Source organism: Carcharodon carcharias, chromosome 8 (assembly GCF_017639515.1).
Source record: "Carcharodon carcharias isolate sCarCar2 chromosome 8, sCarCar2.pri, whole genome shotgun sequence".
In the NCBI taxonomy this organism is placed as follows: Eukaryota; Metazoa; Chordata; class Chondrichthyes; order Lamniformes; family Lamnidae; genus Carcharodon; species Carcharodon carcharias.
In genome coordinates, this window is record NC_054474.1 from 43,702,441 (window position 1) to 43,722,716 (window position 20,276).

The window sequence follows — 20,276 nt, forward strand, 5'->3', positions numbered from 1 at the left end:
CATCAGTATCTGGGGAAGAGTGAGCTATTCCATTGGGATAGGCTCCACTGGAACTGGACTGGAACCAGTGTCCTGGCCGATTGTATAACTTGGGCTGTGGACAAGGCTTTAAACTAACTGGGGGAGGGTTTGGATGGAGGGAGTCCAAAGGGAATCCAAGGAGAAATGGTAAGGCATTGGAACATTATAATGATATGGGTAAAGGCAGGTAGAGTGGAACAGGAAGGGACAGAGAGTTTAACAAAAATTGTGATAGAAGAATTAGTGGCACAGATATAGGTAACTGAATTCAATCTAATCATCATTACAGGCATAGTTACAAGGTGATCAAAGTTGCAGAATAAATACTGCAAGGTGTGCAATATTTTGTAAAGGCAGACAGAATGGCAAAGGAGGAGGGGTAGCCCAGATAGTAAAAGATGACATAAGGACATTAGGAAGAAAGAATCTGGCCTTTGAAGATCATGAAGTAGGATCAGTATGGGAGGGAATTAGGAATAGCAAGGGTCAGAAAACACTGGTGGCAGAAGTTTATAGCCTGCACGCGCCCCGCTCTTCCCCCCAACAGTAGTTAGGCAGAGCATTAAACAATAAATTATTGGAGCTTGTATCAGGAAATGTAATAATTGTAGGAACTTTAATCCTCATATTGATGTGACAATCAAATTGGCAGGAGTTGTTTATAGTCCGTAGAGTGTTTTCAAGAAAGGTTTCTGGAAGAAATACATTATTGCACTAATGAGGGATACAGCTAGTTTAGATCTAGTATTGTCTAATGAAACAGAGTTAATTAGTAATACCATTGTAAAAGATCCACTGGAAAATAGTGATCGTAATACCGTTCAATTCCATGTTAAGTTTGAAGTGACATATTCTAACCATAAACAAAAATTTTAAACTTAAACAAAGCCAATTACATAGGTATTGGTGGGGGGGTGGGGGGGGGGGGCGGGTTGGTATCTGGCTAAGGTTAATTAGGTAAGTAGACTAAAAGGTATGGAGGTAAATGGAGGGAAACATTTAAGGTATGAAGGGAAACATTTAAAGAAACAATTCAAAATGCTCAAAAATAAATACCATTGAAAAACAAAAACTCAGCAAGAAAAACCATTGGTGGCTCATTTGGGAAGTTAAGGATAGTATTAGATTAAAAGAAGAGGCTTACAATGTTGCAAAAAAAAAGTAGCAAGTCTGAAGATTGGAATTGTTTTAGAAACCAGCAGAGGGCCACCAAAAAGTTCATAAAAAGGGAAAAATAGAATGGGAGTAAACTAGCCAGAAATATAAGAATAGATTTTAGTAGTTTTTACAAGTATATAAAAAGGAAAAGAGTAGCTAAAGTAAACATTGTTTCCTTAGAAGCAGAGACAGGAGAAATTATCATGGGGAATGATGAAATGGCAGAGGCAGTAAACAAATATTTTGTTTCTGTCTTCACAGTAGAAGACACAAATTTCATTCCAGAAATAGATGATGACCTAGGGGTTAAAATTGGTGAGGAAAGTAAGGAAATTTATTAGAGTTTTTTGAGGATGTACCTAAGAGGATAAATAAGGGGAGCCAGTAGATATAGTACAAATGGGTTTCCAAAGGTATTTGATAAGGTGCCACACAAAAGGTTAATAGACAAGATAAGAGCTCATGGAGTCAAGGCTAATACATTAGCATATATAGAGGATTGTTTGACGGATAGAAAGCAGAGAATGGGCACAAACGGGGCTATTTTAGTTGGTAGGCAATAAATAATGGATCAGTGCTGAGGCCTCAGGTATTTACAATCTATATTAATGACTTGCATTACTCTCTGTCTGTTCATATATCTCATTTTGGCTGATGATATAAAACTGGGTGGAAAGATAACCTGTGGGGAGGATAGAGAGATGCTGTATATTGATATAGGCAGGTTAAGTGAGTGTACAACAAGATGACAGAAGGAGTACAATATAGAGAATTGTGAAGTTATTCACTTTAGTTGTAATAGAAAAGCAGGGTTTCTTTAAAGAAACTTGTGGTGACGTTGAAAGAGACTTGGGTGTGCTCAAACAAGGAACACAGGAGTTAGCATGCAGTTAGGGAGGCAAATGCCATGTTGATCTTCATTACAAGGGGATTGAGAACAAGAATACAGAAGTCTTTCTACAATTGTTCAGGGTTTTGGTGAAGCCACACTTTCTTTCCTTCATGGGGTGTGGGCATTGCTGGCAACACCATTTGTTGCCCATCCCTAAATGCCCTTGAACTGAGTGGTTCGCTGGGCCATTTGAGAGAGCAGTTAAGAGCCAACCACATTGCTGTGGTTCTGAAGTCACATGTAGACCAGATCAGATGAAGGTGACAGATTTCCTTTTCTAAAAGGACATTAGTGAATCAGATGTGTTTTTGTGACAATCAATGATGGTTTGATGGTCACTATTACTGAGACTAGCTTTCAATTCCAGACCTTACTGATCAAATCACCAGCTGTTATGGTGGGATTTGAACATATGTACCCTGAGCTATAGCCTGGGCCTCTGGATCACTAGTCGAATGAGATTACCACTACACCACCATCTCCCCCCAGCTGGAATATAGAATGCAATTGTGGTCCCCAAAGTTTTTTTAAAAAAGTAATTTTCATTGAAACAGCATTTTGCAAGTAAACAAAATTACCAACATAAAATTTTCTCCTTATAATTAGGTTGTTAAAATACTTTCGTTGCACTTCCCTAATGAAAATATTCAATCCTGTGAGCTCCTCCCACTCATAATTGGTGCTTTTTTCCTTATGTATCAGACCTTCCTGTGCCTGCTTCGTTGATTGGTATACGTTCAGCGCTTGATTCAGGATTATATGATGCAGTCTGCAATGGAAAATCAGTGTATTAAGTCATTCATATAACTTGCTATTATTTTTCTCACCAGTAAAATCAATTTACCTTTCCCTAAATAACTCAAAATAAAGCCAGGTCCCATAAAAATAAAACTACCCACTGCTTAAGAAATCTTTAGTAGTGCCATGCTGAGAAAGCATGAAAAAAATCTAAAAAATTTGTTTCTCTTCCATATTCCTTGCTTAAGTTCTTTTTTTAAAAAATGGACAAATCAACAGATTGATAAAATGGGCCACAGCTGGTCGTTCTGGAAAATTCTGAGCAGTTTCAATGGACAAAGGCAAACTCATCATCCTCCTGAAAGTTGACACCCCTTTGCATTGTATGAACTTTAAAGCCAAGTCAACACAGAGGATTAGTAGATGAGATGCCTGCCCCAGCCAGCTCTGGACAAAGGCAAAGCTATTTGTGACTCCTCATTTCCAATGTTGTGCACATGGTTCCACAGTTACCTGCTCAAAATACAATGAGTTTTAACAAGGGCCTCGTTAGCTGAATGGCTCAACCTGAAACCACCCTGCCACATGACCGAGACTTAAGCTGTCTGAATTACTGTTGGACTCTGTTTTCAGATGCTGTTTTATTTCAGAAGAGATAACAGGACTCCAGGCTATAGCAGCATGCCTATGACCCCCATCTCTCTCAAAGCCTAGTCTCTAGAAAAAATCCTGCATTTTCTACAAAGTGAACCAATTCCAAGAATACAAGAATACATTGCTGCATCTTCACCTGCCTCAGCCTTCAACTGAGCTCCTAGAGAAAAGATCAGGACTTGTGCCAGACAAAACCAATTGAAAAAATCTTCCTTGTAAAGTAACTTACTGGACTCTGGACTCAAGTGAAACAATGGGAAAAAATTTCCACCTGTTGAGGGGAAAGAGTGGGAGTCGGTGCGGGTGGGCGAGCCTCTGATCGGCGCCTCCAATCGGGGGGCGCGCTGCCATTTTATGTAGGTGGGACGATTAAATCCGCCCAGTGTGATGTCTGCCAGGGAGCACTATGTGTTCCCTGTGCAGGCGGTGGGGGGGAACTTCCCTCAGTCAGAAGTGTACTCTTTTGCACATGCATGCAAAAGAGCACAAAGATCTCCCTGACGCTAAGTGCTGCCTCAGGGAGATCAGCTCCAATTTAAAACTTTTAATAAACAAGCTTAAAAATTTTCCCTGCCATGTCTCATGTGACACTGTCACATGATTTGGGACATGTCCATAAGTTTTATTGAAACCTTTCTTAAAAATTTAAATACCCTCATGAAACCTCATCCCGCCCGTGGATGAGGTTTCATGCTTTTCCCGAAGCCCGCCAGGCTCCTGGCCTGCCCACCAATCTTAAGGCGCATTAACGATCTTAATTAGTTTTTCTATGGCCTCAATTGGCCGTTGACAGGTAGGCGCGCGCGCATCTGACTCGGCTGCGCCCCACCGACCTGAAAATGGAAATGATGCAGGGTGACGTCGAGAGTTCCACCTGACCTCATCCCCCGCTTGCCAACTGGAAGATCCTGCCCAATAATTCTTATTTTCTAACTGTGCCTTTTGCCCTGTACTTCTTTCTTTCCCTTATCTCTCTTATATTGTGCAAATGTACCAGGGTTACATAGTGACAGCCCCTCCCTGCATTTTGAGTGTGTGCAAAATAAACTAGCATTCTGATTTTACCCTATCTCAAGTTTGCTGTGGGGTTATTAATAGACGATAGGATCACTCCAAAACTGAGGGGTTGGACAAAATACATGACCACTTATAAAGGTGGGAAAGTAAAAATCAGGAACACCTTTCTGTTTACGGACTGTTGGTGAGAGGAGAAATCAGGGCTGTTTAACTTAAACTCCCCTCCTGTCTGTAACAATAGTGTAATAAGAATTAGGCCTGAGACTGGGACAGAGATGAAGGGTTTTGTTATATCATAGAGTATGAAATCAGTTCAAGGTGTATAGCTCACTGGATTTATACCTCTGACTTAATGCCACTATCTGTCCATTGAAAATTGTCACCAAAGAGCAGGTTGAATTTTAATGGTTACAAAGAGCAAATGGGACATGATTAGTTCCCAGTAACAAACTCCAAGGATTTCTCGTTGGTTACATCATCATGAATTATCATGACTTTTACGCTCAGTGATTGCCCAGTCCTCTGGCTTCAAAGTAAGGAAAAAGCAGCAGAGACTCAGATTTCCAGTTCTTCCACTGTTTTATATTTGCCTCAACACCTCTCAGGATTTTCTCTCAGTGGGGGCAGGTTAGGGGGTTGTGGAGTACAGTTTACCTCTGTAGCATGACAGACCAGAGGCTTTCCTGATCATCCATTTGGATGGCAGCATAGGGCAGAAGGGGCTGAAGAATGTGGTCATGCAGTCTACTCTCAACAAGCTCAGTGAAGTCCCATGGCAGACTGAAGTTTTAAAGTTTGTCCAGGAATTGAAATTAGCACTCATTATTTTAAAAGTTCAATTGGGATCATATGGCTGCTAATTTCTATTGGTGCCCCCTGGGTCCTGATCTTCAATTCTCAATGCATATCTGCTGCTTGCTGTCTTTTCCCTTTTTACTAGTACTGAAAGTTGGTACCTCCACCATTGCAAATTTCCCTCAATATTCCACAGAAGTGTTAAATTAGGTTAGGCACTCATATCCATAGTGGACCTTGAATATCCAACATTCCAAGTCAATTATAAAAGTGCTACAAACTGAACCAAGCTGACAGCCTATGATAATTAGATGCAATCATGCCCAGCTTGTAATATTTCCTGTTAAGTCTTTTTCCACACGTATCAGAGTACACTCAAGTAGAGCATAGGCAAGGGGATGAATGGAAAAAACAAAGAGCTCACATTTTCTAAAGCATCTTTTACATCCTGAGGACATTGCCAAAGTTTTTTTAGAGCTTATGAATTACATTTGAATTATAGTCACTGCTGTTATGTAGGCATCCCAAGTAGCCAATGTGCACACAGCAAATCCCATAAGTAACAAATGACAGAAATGCCGAATTAATCGGTTTGATGCTGCTAAATTGAGGGATAAATGTTGGCCAGAGCATGAGGAGAAATTGCATTTTCTAGTGCTTTTGGTTCTTTAACATCCACTTGAACTCCTAGGAATACGAGGCCTCAATTTAATGTCTCATCTGAAGAATGGCACCTCTGAAAATGCAGGACCCCAACAGTACTGGGCTGAAATGTCTGCCTAGGTTAGATGGGGGAAAAGAGAATGAAAATTGAAAGGCCAGTTGATTTGTGGAAGCTGACTGTGGACTGGCAATAACAAAAATGGAACAGATGGGGGCTTAGGAATAAGACATCTTCCAATTTCTTAGATTGAAATTTATATATATTTTGGTGGGCCTGCAGAAAGGGGAAAAGTTATTCAAATTAAAGAACTAGAATATAAACTTACTTTTCCTTTTCGATTGAGGAGGTATATTGCCACAAATACAATGATTGTAACCAGGATAACGACAGCAATGATGATAACGACAATAATTCCTAGAAAATGAAATGTTATCTTATGATTCTGTTTCAATGAATCCATAAGTCAGGCAAATAAAATTTATCCAATTGTCATAATTTTATTAATCAGGGGAGAATAAGTGGTTTGTCAATCTTTATTGCTGAGAATGACAGGATCAAGACTTTTTAATGATAAAGAACTTTATTGCCGTTTCACTATGTGAGAAGGATAAAGGCGATTTGATAACAAAAGGACAAGTTCTATTTATAAGGCACCGTTCACGTAATAAAATATCCCAAAATACCTCACAGGAGCATTAGAAAACAAAAATACGACACCGAGCCACATTAGATATTATGGCAGATGACCATAACCTTGGTCAAAAAGATACATTTTAAGGAGTGCCTTAATTGAGAAAAGCAAGATAGAAAGGTGGAGAGGTTTAGGGAAGGGATGCCAGAGCTTAATAAATTAAGCACATAATAAAATAAATAATAAACTGCCAGTCCTATATATACTATAGGCTTGAGAGATTCTATAAAGAATGGTATAAATTGGATAAAGTCAATGACCACATACCTTCAGCAGAGCGCAACACTTTAAAAGGACATGGTTTGGAGAATAAGTGATAGTTTTGTAGTTAAATCTCCAATTCATGTTCTGTCTAACCATGCCACGTATTACATGATTGATAAATCTACTCTTTAATATATATTACAGCCTTATAACATATTCCCAGAAATTTATGGGAAAACAAAGCAGTTAGAGAGAAATACCTAAAGTATTGCTGGAAGATTTGTAGCAGTAATTGTTTAGGAGGAATTCATTGGATATGGTGCAGTAGCCTCAAGAGAATACATCATGCAATTCAGTAACTCCCAGCTGTAGGGACACACTATTGCACAAACACTGCTACTCAATCTCACAATAGACCTAACAAGAGCTGTTTAACAGTAGTTGGTTTGCACTATCAGCTCTTCATAATAATGGACCAGATTCTGTGGTAAAAATAAAAGTGAGGCTATCAGCATTAACCGTTAATAACATATAAATCAGCAACTGCCAGCAACTGTGTATGCGCAATTAAATGCATAAATCAGGAAGCCATTGCCCAATATGTCCTGGTCCTCCAGAAGAATGGCATCTTACAAAGACTTATGTTTAAAATGTATGGAACAGTGTGAAGCCGCTGTACTTATATGATATACACACAGAAAGCTCACCAGAAAAAGTTAGGGCTTGTCCATTCCAGTGTAATTACACCTTTAACAGGATGTTAAGTCTTACTGCCAAATAATGTCTCTGGCACTGAAATTTAAATTTAACAAATGTAGAGATTTATTCATTCAGATTTTAATTATTGTTGGAGATTTTAAAAATTTGAAAAAAGCGTAAATAAGAATGTTTGCACTTTTAACATTTTCTATCTCTTGTAACTCTTTGTTAATCCAATCTTCCCTCTCCTTATTCCAATTTATGTACTTGATTTGACACTGAATTCAATATTCTAATTTACACTTCCTAATTTAAACTCTGCACTGTTGATTAAGAATTCTTCAATCTGATTGGTTCAGGATATACAGTTGACTGCCCTGCTCACACAGGTTCCAGGTACTCTTTTGAGGGCATTATACATTTTCAATAGTTGATTGAGAAGGAACCTAAAGTGCAAAAGCCCGTAAAAAACTCATTTGTCGCTGATCACAAAATCAGGTCTTAGTCTTTATAAACCTCCAGGAACTATTGAGGAATATGCTTGCATGCTAAATGAAATTCAATCAGCAAATAATCTGTATGTGATATCAATCATATCTGTAAATGGTTTCAGGACAATCTTTCTTATATTTATAAAACAGTCATGACATATATTGAAAACAAGCTGCCATGCATAAGGTTGGGCATCTGTTTAAAGAGCTTTTCTAGTCTGCTACATAATATTAAATGGGAACTTCTTGAAAGACTAAAACATTCATTTATCAAGGAACCACTTTCTCTGTGAATTAAATCAAGCTGCTCAAAACACTAAAACAACGGGGGGATATTTTAACCCCCACCCCACCAAATGGGTAGATTGGGGTTGACCAAGATGTAAAAATTCTTCATAACTCAAACCCAAATCCAGGCACTTCTGGTTTTAATGGAAGTATAGCCATGAGCAAAGTAACCTGCTCCCAGGAGGCATGTTGTAGTTTAAATATTTCAATGAGGTTTTGCGCCTCGGGTTTTATCCCCAATCTTGGTTTAACCCGACTACTGAGCTTCCCAGGCCTTTGTAAATCCTGCAGCTAAAGTGAGGTGAGTGCTACTGTGTGGGAGAACTAAGTGCCTTCCTAGCACTGCTTATGCACTGTGAGGAGGAGGAATGCTTCCGCTGAGCTTCCAAAGCCAACTGGTTCAATTTCCCTGATCAGACAACTGCCTGCCCCCTCAAGCCAGTAGTTGGTTCCCATCTCCCCTAGACCCGTGGTCACAGGCAACACACTCCATGATCACCAACCCGCTCATTACCACTGACCACAGGCTTGGGCTGACAAGTGTCAAGTAACATTTGTGCCACATAAGTGCTAGTCAATGACCTCCAACAAGTGAGAATCTAACCATTGCCTCTTGACATTCAATGACATTGACATTGCTGAGTCCCCCACTATCAACATCTTGTGGGTTACCATTGAACAGAAACTGAACTGAACTAGCCATATTAATACTGTGGCTACAAGAGCAGGTCAGAGGCAGGAATCCTGCAGTGAGTCGCTCACCTCTGGACTCCTGAAAGCCTGTCCACAAGTCAGGAGTGTGATGGAATATTCTCCACTTGCCTCGATGAGTGCAGCTCCAACAACCCTCCAGAAGCCTAACACCACCCAGGACAAAGCAGCCAGCTTGATTGGCACCCTAACCACAAACATTCACTCCCTCCAGCACCAACACACAATGGCAGCATTGTGTACTATCTACAAGATACACTGCAGGGAATCATCAAGCCTCCTTCGACAATACCTTCCAAACCCATGACCACTACCATCTAGAAGGTCAAGTACAGCAGATACATGGGAACACCACCACCTGGAAGTTCCCCTTCAAGCCACTCATCATCCTGACATAGAAATATATCGCCATTCCTTCACTGTCTCTGGATCAAAACCCTGAAACTCACTTCCTAACAGCACTGTGGGTGTACTTACACCACATGGACTGCAATGGTTCAAGAAGGCAGCTCACTACCACCTTCTCAGGGCAATTAGGGATGAGCAATAAATGCTTGCCTAGCCAGTGACACCCACATCCCATGAATGAATAAAAGAACATACACAAAACACTGCATGGTTGTCAAAAATCTGTCCTCGAGCTAAAGAAATGTAGCTTCAATTTTTTGAATTGATGATTTTCACAGACCTACAGTATTTGTTACATGACAGTATATTTAAAACATCAGTTTTGCTATCAAATGTGTTATACTAAAAATGCATGTTATTTTAAACATAACTTAAAACATTGGCTTGTTGAAAATTGAAGAACAAGTGATTCCATATTAAATTACTGAGATGCTAAAGAAAATAAGTATCCGTTGAAGTGAAAAAAAACCAAGTTTATTAATCTTACCAAATTTTACCGTTTTTCTTTCTGGTTTAACTTGTTTGTTTTCTGCTGTGGTTGTAGTCTTGAATTCCTTAGAAGGAGTAACATTTGAAGTTTTGGGTAACGTGGCTGTGGTGTTGAATCTTTCGGGTATCTCAGTCTGTGTAAAGCTAGGAGTAGCATTGTTCTTCAAACCCTCAGTTGTACTAAATGCTGTCTGTTCTGAACCAGTGTATGAAGCATTAACATTGGCATTGCCTAAAGGAGAATTGGTTGGTGTGCTAACATTATTTTCATTGTTGCTTTCAATCTCCAAGACTGTTCTATTTTTAGAATATGGTGGTGTTGAGCTAAAATTTGCAGACTCAGCACTTAATGAAGAAACTTGAAAAGCTTTGACATATTGAGCAGGAATGATGAATAAACTGGCACCTTTATAAAGAAAACATATATAGTAAACACATTTATTCCACAAGATTACTCTGCATTGAAAAATAATAACAATAAACAAATGTAAGGATTTTACCTAAAATTCTGAATGTAGAAAATGATGCTTTGGAAGTTTCTTAAGCAGTAGGAATGCAGATGCAGTTTAATTCAGGTGAATGTAAAGTGGTGATGTAGAAAATGGACACAATCAACACACTAGAGGAAGAAATAACATCTGGGAATATTGGTGATCAGATCACTAACAAGAGTTATCTAGTGTTCTTTGTGTTAAAGAAAGGAAACAAAAATCAAAAACACTAATTGTAAAACAATCAGTGACAATGTGACAACACCTGGAGTATCAGTTTTGGCCACCTAACTTCATAAGGTATAAAGGATTCAGTAGGTGACACTAAGATTATAGCAACACTTGGAAGAATGAGCTACATACCACAGTTGTTTAAGGTGGGATTTTGTTCCCTTGAAAAGGGAAAGTTAAGTGAGACTTGTTAATATATTATGAAACAATTCAGTAAGTTGAAAATAAGTGCTTTTTTGGTATTATTGAGAATTTCAGAACCACAATATATAAATTCTGAACAAGGAAAATGAAAGTGGAAAACAAGCAGTTTTTTTTGCATATGTGGAACCAACATTTTCAACAGTCTGTAAGTGGTGGAACAGGAAAATTTATAGGAGTTCCAGAGAAAGTGGGCAAATTCACGACATCTGAAGAAATTGAAGACCACAGGGCCAAAATTCTTCAGCCTTGCTAGTGTATTCCCTCCACTGCACTAGTGGACATGCAGCAGTAAAGTTGTTAATGAGGTCAGGAACCAAATGTGCCTTCCATCGGGTTTTCACAGGGCCATGGAAAGGATGGAGCATTAACACACTCCCTGTTAAGCCAGTGGCATGGGAGGGCTGGGGTCAAGGGAAAGGGATCCAAACGTATAGAAAAACTGCCCATCTTCAGAGAACCAAGACTAGCTAAAGAATCACGGTCTGGACCTCTGACAATCAAGACACTAATTTTTTTTAAAAGAATTCAGTAGGTGACTAAAAGATTATAGCAACATTTAGAAGAAACAGGAGTTCATTAAGTGTTAGGCCAGTTCTGCAAAAGCTCTGCAGATTTTAGCTCCTATCTTCTACCAAGGGCTTCCTTTGCGTGCAATCATGAAGGAATTAATAAATTGTTGAATATTTCTGAGGCCTGCCATGGCTGCGCAATAAGCTGCTGTGCTTCACTAAATAGAAGTTCAGGAACATGCTGCATGCAAGTGGACCTTGGAGGAGGCTTTCATAATCTTACCCTCTATCACTGAGAGTAGTGAGAGTTTACAAGGAAGTTGAAAGTACGTGATGCCCAAAGCTTTCATTTCTGTATGCACGGAAGGACAAGTAGGGAGAGGGGAAGGTAAGCAAGCAGCCTAGGCAAATATGGAGCTGCTTGAGGGCAAAAACTATGTGCAATGACAACAATGGCCTATACCACTGAAGGAATTAATTAGCACACAATCACATTCTTTGGTGGGAATGTGGTCCATACATTTGCGGTTGTAGAAAAAATTATTTCAGCCTCCAATTTATCCCATGGATTATTAATTTTGTTCTTGTGTTTTCTATTTTGCTGCTCACAGTTTATGTCAAGTATTTTTACATCAATACTATCTACGTCGTTAAGATTTTATGACCACTTGATAAGAATTCAGCAGAAAAATATGGGCTGGTACTCCAGTGCAGTGCTGATGGAGTGCTGCACTGTTGGAATTTCTGTCTTTTGAATGTGGCATTAAAGCGAGTCTCCCTCTCAGACGGACATAAATAAATACCTAAGAACAATTTTAAAAAAGAGCAGGGGAATTATGGTAGATGTCCTAACCCACTTAATCAACATCACAAAAACAGTTCATTTGGTCATTATCATATTGCTGTTTGTGGGAACCTGCTGCACGCAAATTAGTTGCTGCATTTCCAACATTACAACAGTGATCACACTTCAGAAGTACTTCATTAGTTGTAAAGAACTTTGGGATGTCTGGAGGTCATACAAGGCACTATATAAGTGCAAGTCTTTCTTTCTCCAGTTAAAATATTTTCTTCCTTTCATGTCTTTGTTGCATAACTTAGATGCTCACAATTCTAATTGCTTTTCTTTTTGCCACCTTCAGTACATCTCTACCCTTTTTTGTAGGTTGAGTGAATAAAACAATCTATTTAATGGGAAGGATTGACCATGCTCTAGTGGCAGGAAGGGTATGCTATGGGCTCTGTGCCTGCCTGAATTGCTGCCGTTCCCATACTAACCACTAGTTCACAGAATCACAGTGCAGAAGAGGCCCTTTGGCCCATCGAGTCTGCACTGACATGTGAGAAACACCTGACCTACCTACCTAATCCCATTTATCAGCACTTGGCCCACAGTCTTGAATGTTATGACATGCCAAGTGCTCATCCAGGTACTTTTTAAATGATGTGAGGCAACCCACCTCCACCACCCTCCCAGGAAGTGCATTCCAGACCGTCACCACCCTCGGGTTAAAAAAGGTTTTCCTCACATCCCCCCTAAACCTCCTGCCCCTCACCTTGAACTTATGCCCCCTTGTGACTGACACTTCAACTAAGGGGAACAGCTGCTCCTTATCCACCCTGTCCATGTCCCTTATAATCTTGTACACCTCGATCAGGTCACCCCTCTGTCTTCTCTGCTCCAACGAAGACGACCCAAGTCTATCCAACCTCTCTTCATAACTTAAATGTTTCATCCCAGGCAACATCCTGGTGAATCTCCTCTGCACTCCCTCCAGTGCAATCACATCCTTCCTATAATGTGGCGAACAGAACTGCACACAGTACTCCAGCTGTGGCCTCACCAAGGTTCTATACAACTCCAACATGACCTCCCAATTTTGTATGATTGATAAGGGCAAGTGTCCCATATGCCTTTCTCACCACCCCACTAACGTGCCCCTCCACCTTCAGAGATCTATGGACACACATGCCTTTGTTCTTCAGAATTTCCCAGTGCCATTCATTGAATACTTCCTTGTCAAATTACTCCTTCCAAAGTATATCACCTCATACTTTTCAGAGTTAAATTCCATCTGCCATTTATCTGCCCATTTGACCATCCCGTCTATATCTTCCTGTAGCCCAAGACACTCAAACTTACTGTTAACCACCCGGCCAATCTTTGTGTCATCCTGAAACTTACTAATCCTACCCCCCACATAGTCATCTATGTTGTTTATATAAATGACAAATAATAGGGGACCCAGCACAGATCCCTGTGGTATGCCACTGGACACAGGCTTCCAGTCACTAAAGCATCCTTCTGTCATCACCCTCTGCCTCCTACAACTAAGCCAATTTTGAATCCACCTTATCAAATTACCCTGTATCCCATGTGCATTTGCCTTCTTTATAAGTCTCCCGTGTGGGACCTTGTCAAAGGCTTTGCTGAAATCCATATAAATTACATCAACTGCACTACCCTCATCTACACACCTGGTCACCTCCCCAAAAAATTCAATCAAATTTGTTAGGCATGATCTCCCTCTGACAAAGCCATGCTGACTATCCCTGACCAAACCTTGCATCTCCAAGTGGAGATAGATACTCTCCTTCAGAATTTTCTCCAATAGTTTCCCTACCACTTATGTGAGACTCACTGGCCTGTAGTTCCCTGGCTTATCTCTACAACACTTCTTAAATAGCGGAACCACACTAGCTGTTCTCCAGTCCTCTGGCATCTCCCCCATGGCCAGAGAGGAATTAAAAATTTGGGTCAGAGCCCCTGCAATCTCCTCCCTTGCCTCTCTCAGCAGTCTGGGACACAAATCGTCTGGACCTGGAGATTTGTCCACTTTAAAACCTGCCAACACTTCCAATACCTTGTCACTCCCTATGTCAATTTGCTTAAGAACCTTGCAGTCTCTCTCCCTGAGTTCGATACCTTTATCCTCATTCTCTTGGGTGAAGACGGACATGAAGTATTCATTCAACACTCTAGTGATGTCCTCTGGCTCCACCCATAGATTGCCCCCTTGGCCCCTTTTGGGCCCTGCTCTTTCCCTGGTTACCCTCTTCCCATTGATCTACTTACAGAATATCTTGGGATTTTCCCTACTTTTATCAGCCAGAGCTCTCTCATATCCCCTCTTTGCTCTCCTAATTGCTTTCTTAAGCTCCATCCTGCACTGTCTGTACTCCACTAATGCCTCTGCTGATTTGCTTCCCTTGTACCTGCTGAAAGTCTCTCTTTTCCTTTTCATTGTAACCTGAATATCTCTGGTCATCCATGGTTCTCTGGGCTTTTTACTCCTTCCTATCACCCTAGAGGGAACATGTTGAGTCTGTTCCTTCCCCTTTTCCTTTTTAAACACCCCCCTCTGTTCCTCTGTAGATTTCTGCACAAGTAACTGTTCCCAGTCTGCCTTGGCCAGATCCTGCCTTATTTTACTAAAATCCACTGTCCCCCAATCCAAAACATTTTTTTGCAACTTGTCGATTTCTTTGTCCATAACAAACTTAAACCATACCATGTTGTGATGGCTATCACTAAAATGCTCTCCCACTACCACCTCAGCCACCTGTCCGGCTTCATTCCCCAGAATTAGGTCCAGCAATGCGCTGCCCCTTGTTGGACCCTCTACATATTGACCTAAAAATTTCTCCTGTTCACATTTCAAGAAATCCACTCCATCCAAGCCCTTAACACTATGTCTATCCCAATTACTGTTGGGAAAGTTGAAATCACCTAATATAATTACCCTATTATTATTGTTTTTACACACCTCCATGAATTGTGCACATATTTGCTCTTCAATTTCCCACTGACTATCTGGGGGTCTATAATAAACACCTGATAACGTGGTTGCCCTTTTTTTATTCCTAAGCTCTACCCACAAAGCTTCATTCAATGCCCCCTCCAAGATATCATCTCTCCTTACTGCAGTAACTGACTCCTTAACTAATAATGCAACGCCTCCTCCTCTTTTACCTCCTCCCCTGTTTCACCTGAAGATTCTATATCCCAGAATGTTGTGCTGCTAATCCTGTCCTTCCCTCAACCATGTCTCAGTAATTGCTATTATATCGCAATTCCACATGTCAATCCTCACCCTTAACTCATCCGTTTTACCTGTAAGACTCCTGGCATTAAAGTAGAGGCTATCTAGCCTTGCCTTACTCCCTTGAAGCTTATTGCAGCTGTAATTCCTCTGGCTTGATTGTGTTACTGTATTATGATGTGTCCCTATTCTGTTAACATTCTGTGTCCCCTCCCCCTGCCGATTAGTTTAAACTCCTCCCAACAGCACTAGTAAACCTGGCCTCAAGGATGTTAGTCCCACTCTGGTTCAGATGTAGACCGTTCTACTTGTACAGGTCCCACCTTCCCAAGAAATGGTCCCAGTGATCCAGGAATCTAAAACCCTCCCTCTTGCACTAACTCTTAAGCCACATACTCATCTGCGCTATTGTCCTATTTCTGAGCTCACTAGCACGTGGCACTGGGAGTAATCCAGAGATTACAACCCGAGAGGTCTTGCTTTTTAGTCTACTTCCTAATATCCTGAATTCTTGATGCAAGACCTCATCTCTCTTTCTGCCTATTTCATTGGTACCAACATGTACCATGACCTCTGCCTTATCACCCTCTCCCTTCAGGATGCCCTGCAGCTGTTCAGTGACATCCGGGACCCTGGCACCAGGGAGGCAACATACCATCCTGGAATCACGTTGATGGCCACAGTAGCGCCTATCTGTTCCAATGACTATAGAATCCCCTATTATTATTGCTCTTCCTCCCTTCCTCCCCTCCTGTACAGACAGGCTGCTTGTGGTGCCAGAAGCTTGGCTCTGTCTACATTCCCTGGAGGAACCAGTGCCCTCATCAGCCTCCAAAACGGATGACCGATTTGTGAGCGGGACCACAGGGGACCCCTGAATTCCCTGCCTGTTTCTCTTGGACTGCCTGGTGGTCGTTTATTCCCTTCCTTCCCCAAGTCCCTTCATCTGTGTTGTGACCACCTCTCTAAACATGCTATCCACGATGCTCTCAGACTCGCAGATGCTCCAAAATGTCCCCAGCCGCCGTTCCAGCTCTGAAACCCGAGCTTCTAGGAACAGCAGCTGGACACACTTCCTGCACACATGCTGGTCCCGGGCACTGGAAATGTCCCCGGCTTCCCACATGGAGCATAATTAGTTCCTTACTAATTATTCACAGCTAGCTTCCAAAGGGGAACTTGTCAGGCAAAGGGAACCCTCTGCAACAGGAGTAGGAAATCCAACATAACAGCATTTGCTTAAAGGGTTGTAGCAGCTATTTAAAAGAGGAAATTATCTCGTCCTTCTATCAATACCCTCTTTCCCCAAACCCCATTCAGTCTGCCATCCTACCCATAGTTGCTCATGTAGTTACGCATAATTATACAAATTAGCAAGTTTTTTGGAGCTTTCTAGTTTCTAACTTTTCTGGAATGGACTTTACTTGGACCTGAAAATCTCTCATAGCTCTATCGCACTATACCCAACATTGGGAGGAAAAATCCTCTTTTGTTTGGTCTGTGTTTGAAAGAAAAAGTGGACAAAACCTCTCAAAACATTAACAAAATAAATCAATGGTTATCTTGAAGCTGAAGTGAAGACCCATTTAATGTTCACAGCTATAACAGGTTAGCGGTGTGAGACACAACTTACAAGTACTGATATATGAATTTTTAAAATTAATTAATGAAGCAATTTGCTTGCCTTTTCTTTCACCACACTGACTACCCCCCAACCCCAACTTCCGTCTTGCAAAGGTTACTAGTAGGCTGTAATGTCTTTTGAATCTTTCCAAAGGCTGTAAGAATTTTTGAGGTCATGCTAACACTTTACAAATCACTAGTCAGATCTCAGTTGAAGCACGTAATATCAATCCTAGGCACCACAATTCTAGGCACCACACTTCAGGAAAGATGTAAATGTTTTAGAAAGGATACAGAGGAGCTTCATCAGGATTTTACCAGGGATGAGGGACTTCAGTTATAAGGAGAGGTTGGAAATATTAAGACTACACATCGTAGAACGGAGAAAGTTAAGTGTTGACTAATGGATTTGTTCAAGATACGAGGCTTTGATATAATAGATAGAGAAAGGCTATTTCCATTGGCAAGTTGGACAACAACTAGAGGGCCTAGATCTAAAATAATTGGCAAAAGATCTAGAGCACACACTCAGAGTCGCTGAATTCCACATGTGCCATTTAGAAAGGTGGTGGAAGCTGAATACATAAGCAATTTTAAAAGAGAGTTGGACAGGTACTTGAAAGTGAGTAAATTACAGGGTGATAGACAAAAAGTGGGGGCTGTGGAACTAAGCACAACAGCTTTCACAGAGCCAGCACAGGCTCAATTCTTTGTGTTGTAAGTTTCTATGATTTTATGAGGTGTTTTCCTTGTTTAGTTTTGAAGAATTAAAACAATGAAGTTTATAGCTGTAAAGTAAACATCAACTCAACCCAAAAATTTTTTTAAAACTACATCCCAAAGATCTCTTACCGACAAAATGAATGATAACTGCAAAGCCGTTCATCATCCTTGAAATTAGATATCCACCGTCGGCACCGCACTATCTTTTATTCTTGACAAATAATGCCGGAATGTGAACACCACCACTTCCTTGCAACATAGAGGCATTCGTTACTTCACACTGTTGTGTCATTGTTTTCCTTTCATTGCACTTCCTCATATTGGAACTCAATGCAGATCATGAAGTAACAAAAAAAAAGTGATAACAGAAATTCCTCACCATTTTGGTGTTTCTGGGGCCTAGAATTGGGGCAATTAATGTGACTTAGGAATATAGCAGCAAGAACAGACCATTCAGCCCCTTAAGCCTAGTCCACCATTCAATTCGATCATGTCAGCTTTGTATCTCAACATCACTCCCCACCCTGGTTCCATACTTAACAGCCTTGCTGACAGAATATAGACTGGCCAACAAATTAGGAGGGGGAAGATTTTTATGTTGGTTTTCTGCCCCAGGAGTGGAGCACCTAAATTTCAAAATGTAATTTGCTTCTTTCCGTGACCAGCCTCAAAGTCCGCAGCCACCTACTTTGGTGCAAATGAGAGCAAATGGTGCAACAGTCCTGAATTTCCTTGATTTATGATCACGATGCAATTCATTCTGTTTGGCACAGCCTTACTTACATTACAACAGTGATGACACTTCAAAAGTATTTCATTGGTTGTAAAGTGCTTGGAGTGTCTGGAAGTCATGAAAGATTCTATATAAATGCAAGGCAGCAGAGAGGTGTTACTAAATAATATCCTAAATTACTCTTGTTGGGAGGTGAAAGAAGATTGCTCAGAAAATAATGAAGCTCAGAGAGCCATGAGACATCAGAGCGGAAGTCCCTGGTGGTTGATAAGTCAGGTTTATTGAAGGGGGAGGTGAAAGAGTTAAAAACCAAATACAATGGACAAAGAGGTAGCTTTTGATAAACCACAAGTCATAGTCTGGACCAGATAAGAGTCAAGGTCTGCGTGTATACATTGAATAGAAGTGGATAATAAAATCATGTACTAATGTCTTGAAGATAATAAGATAGAACCAATGAACTAATTGCGTGTGTAAATGATTGGGTCTTATAATGAGGTTAAAACAAGTAGACATTGACCACTGGTGCATGCAAATAGAGTAAGATATGGGAAAAGTATAACTGCAAGAAAATGTAACCACTCGGAAAGCTTGTACCCATCTTGTATGGATACAGTCTCCCTGGCATGCTTGGATAAAACCGATGAAAGAAGCTTGAGTCTCATGTGGTTGCTGCAGGATCGGAGGGTGCTTGAACTCCCTTTGAGTGGCGTAGTCAGCAGGACTTGTCCGACCTCTGTGAAGGCGGAACAATGACCTGGTGAGTATATTTCATTTGAAAAATACTCTCCGGTTGTTCACGTCAGACTAGAACAGAGGTCTAATAGGGCGGATCTGAACTTCAGACCAGATGCTCAAGTGGGTGGGAATGATTGGGTCCCGGGTGCACGGGTAAAGTGGGACAATTGAGTTCTGGGGGACGACTGGACCCCTGTTAGGCGTGCGATTATGGCTGAGAAAACAAGGTTGGCAGCCGAGCGATTCACCACAATGCTCTGGGGAGTGATGGAAAGCTCAGACAAAGCTACAGCACTTATTTTAAGTCTTTATCTGCAACTAACCAAATTGATGCAGAAATATTTTGGTCGAGTTGCGCCCGTTGCAGTGGCAGATCAATTTCTCCCAGGGGCCAACAACATAGAATGGGAATATGTGGAAGGATGATTGGGACCTGAAAGGTCCCCTACTGAAATTTTTGTAACTTAAAAAATATGAATTGATCTAAGTTACAAGAGCTGTTTGTGCTGAAGAGAGAGAGAGAGAGAGAGAAACTCCCTAGGGGAGTTAATGAGCAGTGACAGGCAGGAACAGAGGAAATATGAGCTTCAGTCAGTTTGATTGTCCCTATAGGTGGAGCCTCCAAGATCCCTTTATTCCCTGCACTGCTACTTGAAGTTTTGTTTAAAGTATAAGAGTGTTAAGTCATTAAGTTCAATGTTATAGGAATATAACTACATACCTTTATATATGTGTTTGTTTGTGTTCAAGGAAGCATTTGTATGTGAGCTTTAATGTGTTTTCTTCCCTAAATTGTCATTTTTGTGTGTAGTTCAGCACTTTAGAGTCAAAAGCCCCATATTAGATTAAAGGAAAAGTATACTCAAACATTCCAACGTTTTGAGTATAAAGTTGGAGTTGAGATTTCTGGCAAAAATTGCAATTTGAAGGTATTGTAAAGATAAAACAGGGTTTGCCTTTGTTTGAGGTGAACTAACCTTTGTACCACCCCCTTGCAGACTAGCAGAGGGTAGCCCTTATCACCAGCTTCCAAGCTGATTGGGATTGATGCATACAAGTTA

General features: G+C 40.8%; 1 protein-coding gene across 2 annotated transcripts; it reads right to left on the reverse strand.

The window, feature by feature from the left end:
* Positions 1 to 2,321: 2,321 nt before the first annotated feature.
* Positions 2,322 to 17,963, reverse strand: LOC121281273 (putative GPI-anchored protein pfl2). Of its 2 annotated transcripts, none has more exons than XM_041194131.1 (4): positions 17,874 to 17,963; positions 9,929 to 10,326; positions 6,265 to 6,353; positions 2,322 to 2,840 (listed from the first exon to the last, which is right to left on the reverse strand). In XM_041194131.1, exons 1-4 carry the CDS (start codon positions 17,908 to 17,910, stop codon positions 2,519 to 2,521), a joined length of 846 nt encoding a protein of 281 aa, XP_041050065.1. In that variant the 5' UTR covers positions 17,911 to 17,963; the 3' UTR covers positions 2,322 to 2,518. The 2 variants fall into 2 exon arrangements, with proteins under 2 accessions (XP_041050065.1, XP_041050066.1); XM_041194132.1 differs by having other exon boundaries at positions 9,919 to 10,326.
* Positions 17,964 to 20,276: the final 2,313 nt, after the last annotated feature.

Excerpts from the sequence above, each read along its gene's own strand:
- LOC121281273 (XM_041194131.1), bottom strand. The coding sequence starts at position 17,910 with ATGATGAACGGCTTTGCAGTTATCATTCATTTTGTCG. Across the intron at positions 10,327-17,873 it reads AGTTATCATTCATTTTGTCG|GTGCCAGTTTATTCATCATT; the intron begins GTAAGAGATCTT and ends TTCTTTATAAAG. Across the intron at positions 2,841-6,264 it reads TCCTCAATCGAAAAGGAAAA|ACTGCATCATATAATCCTGA; the intron begins GTAAGTTTATAT and ends TTTCCATTGCAG.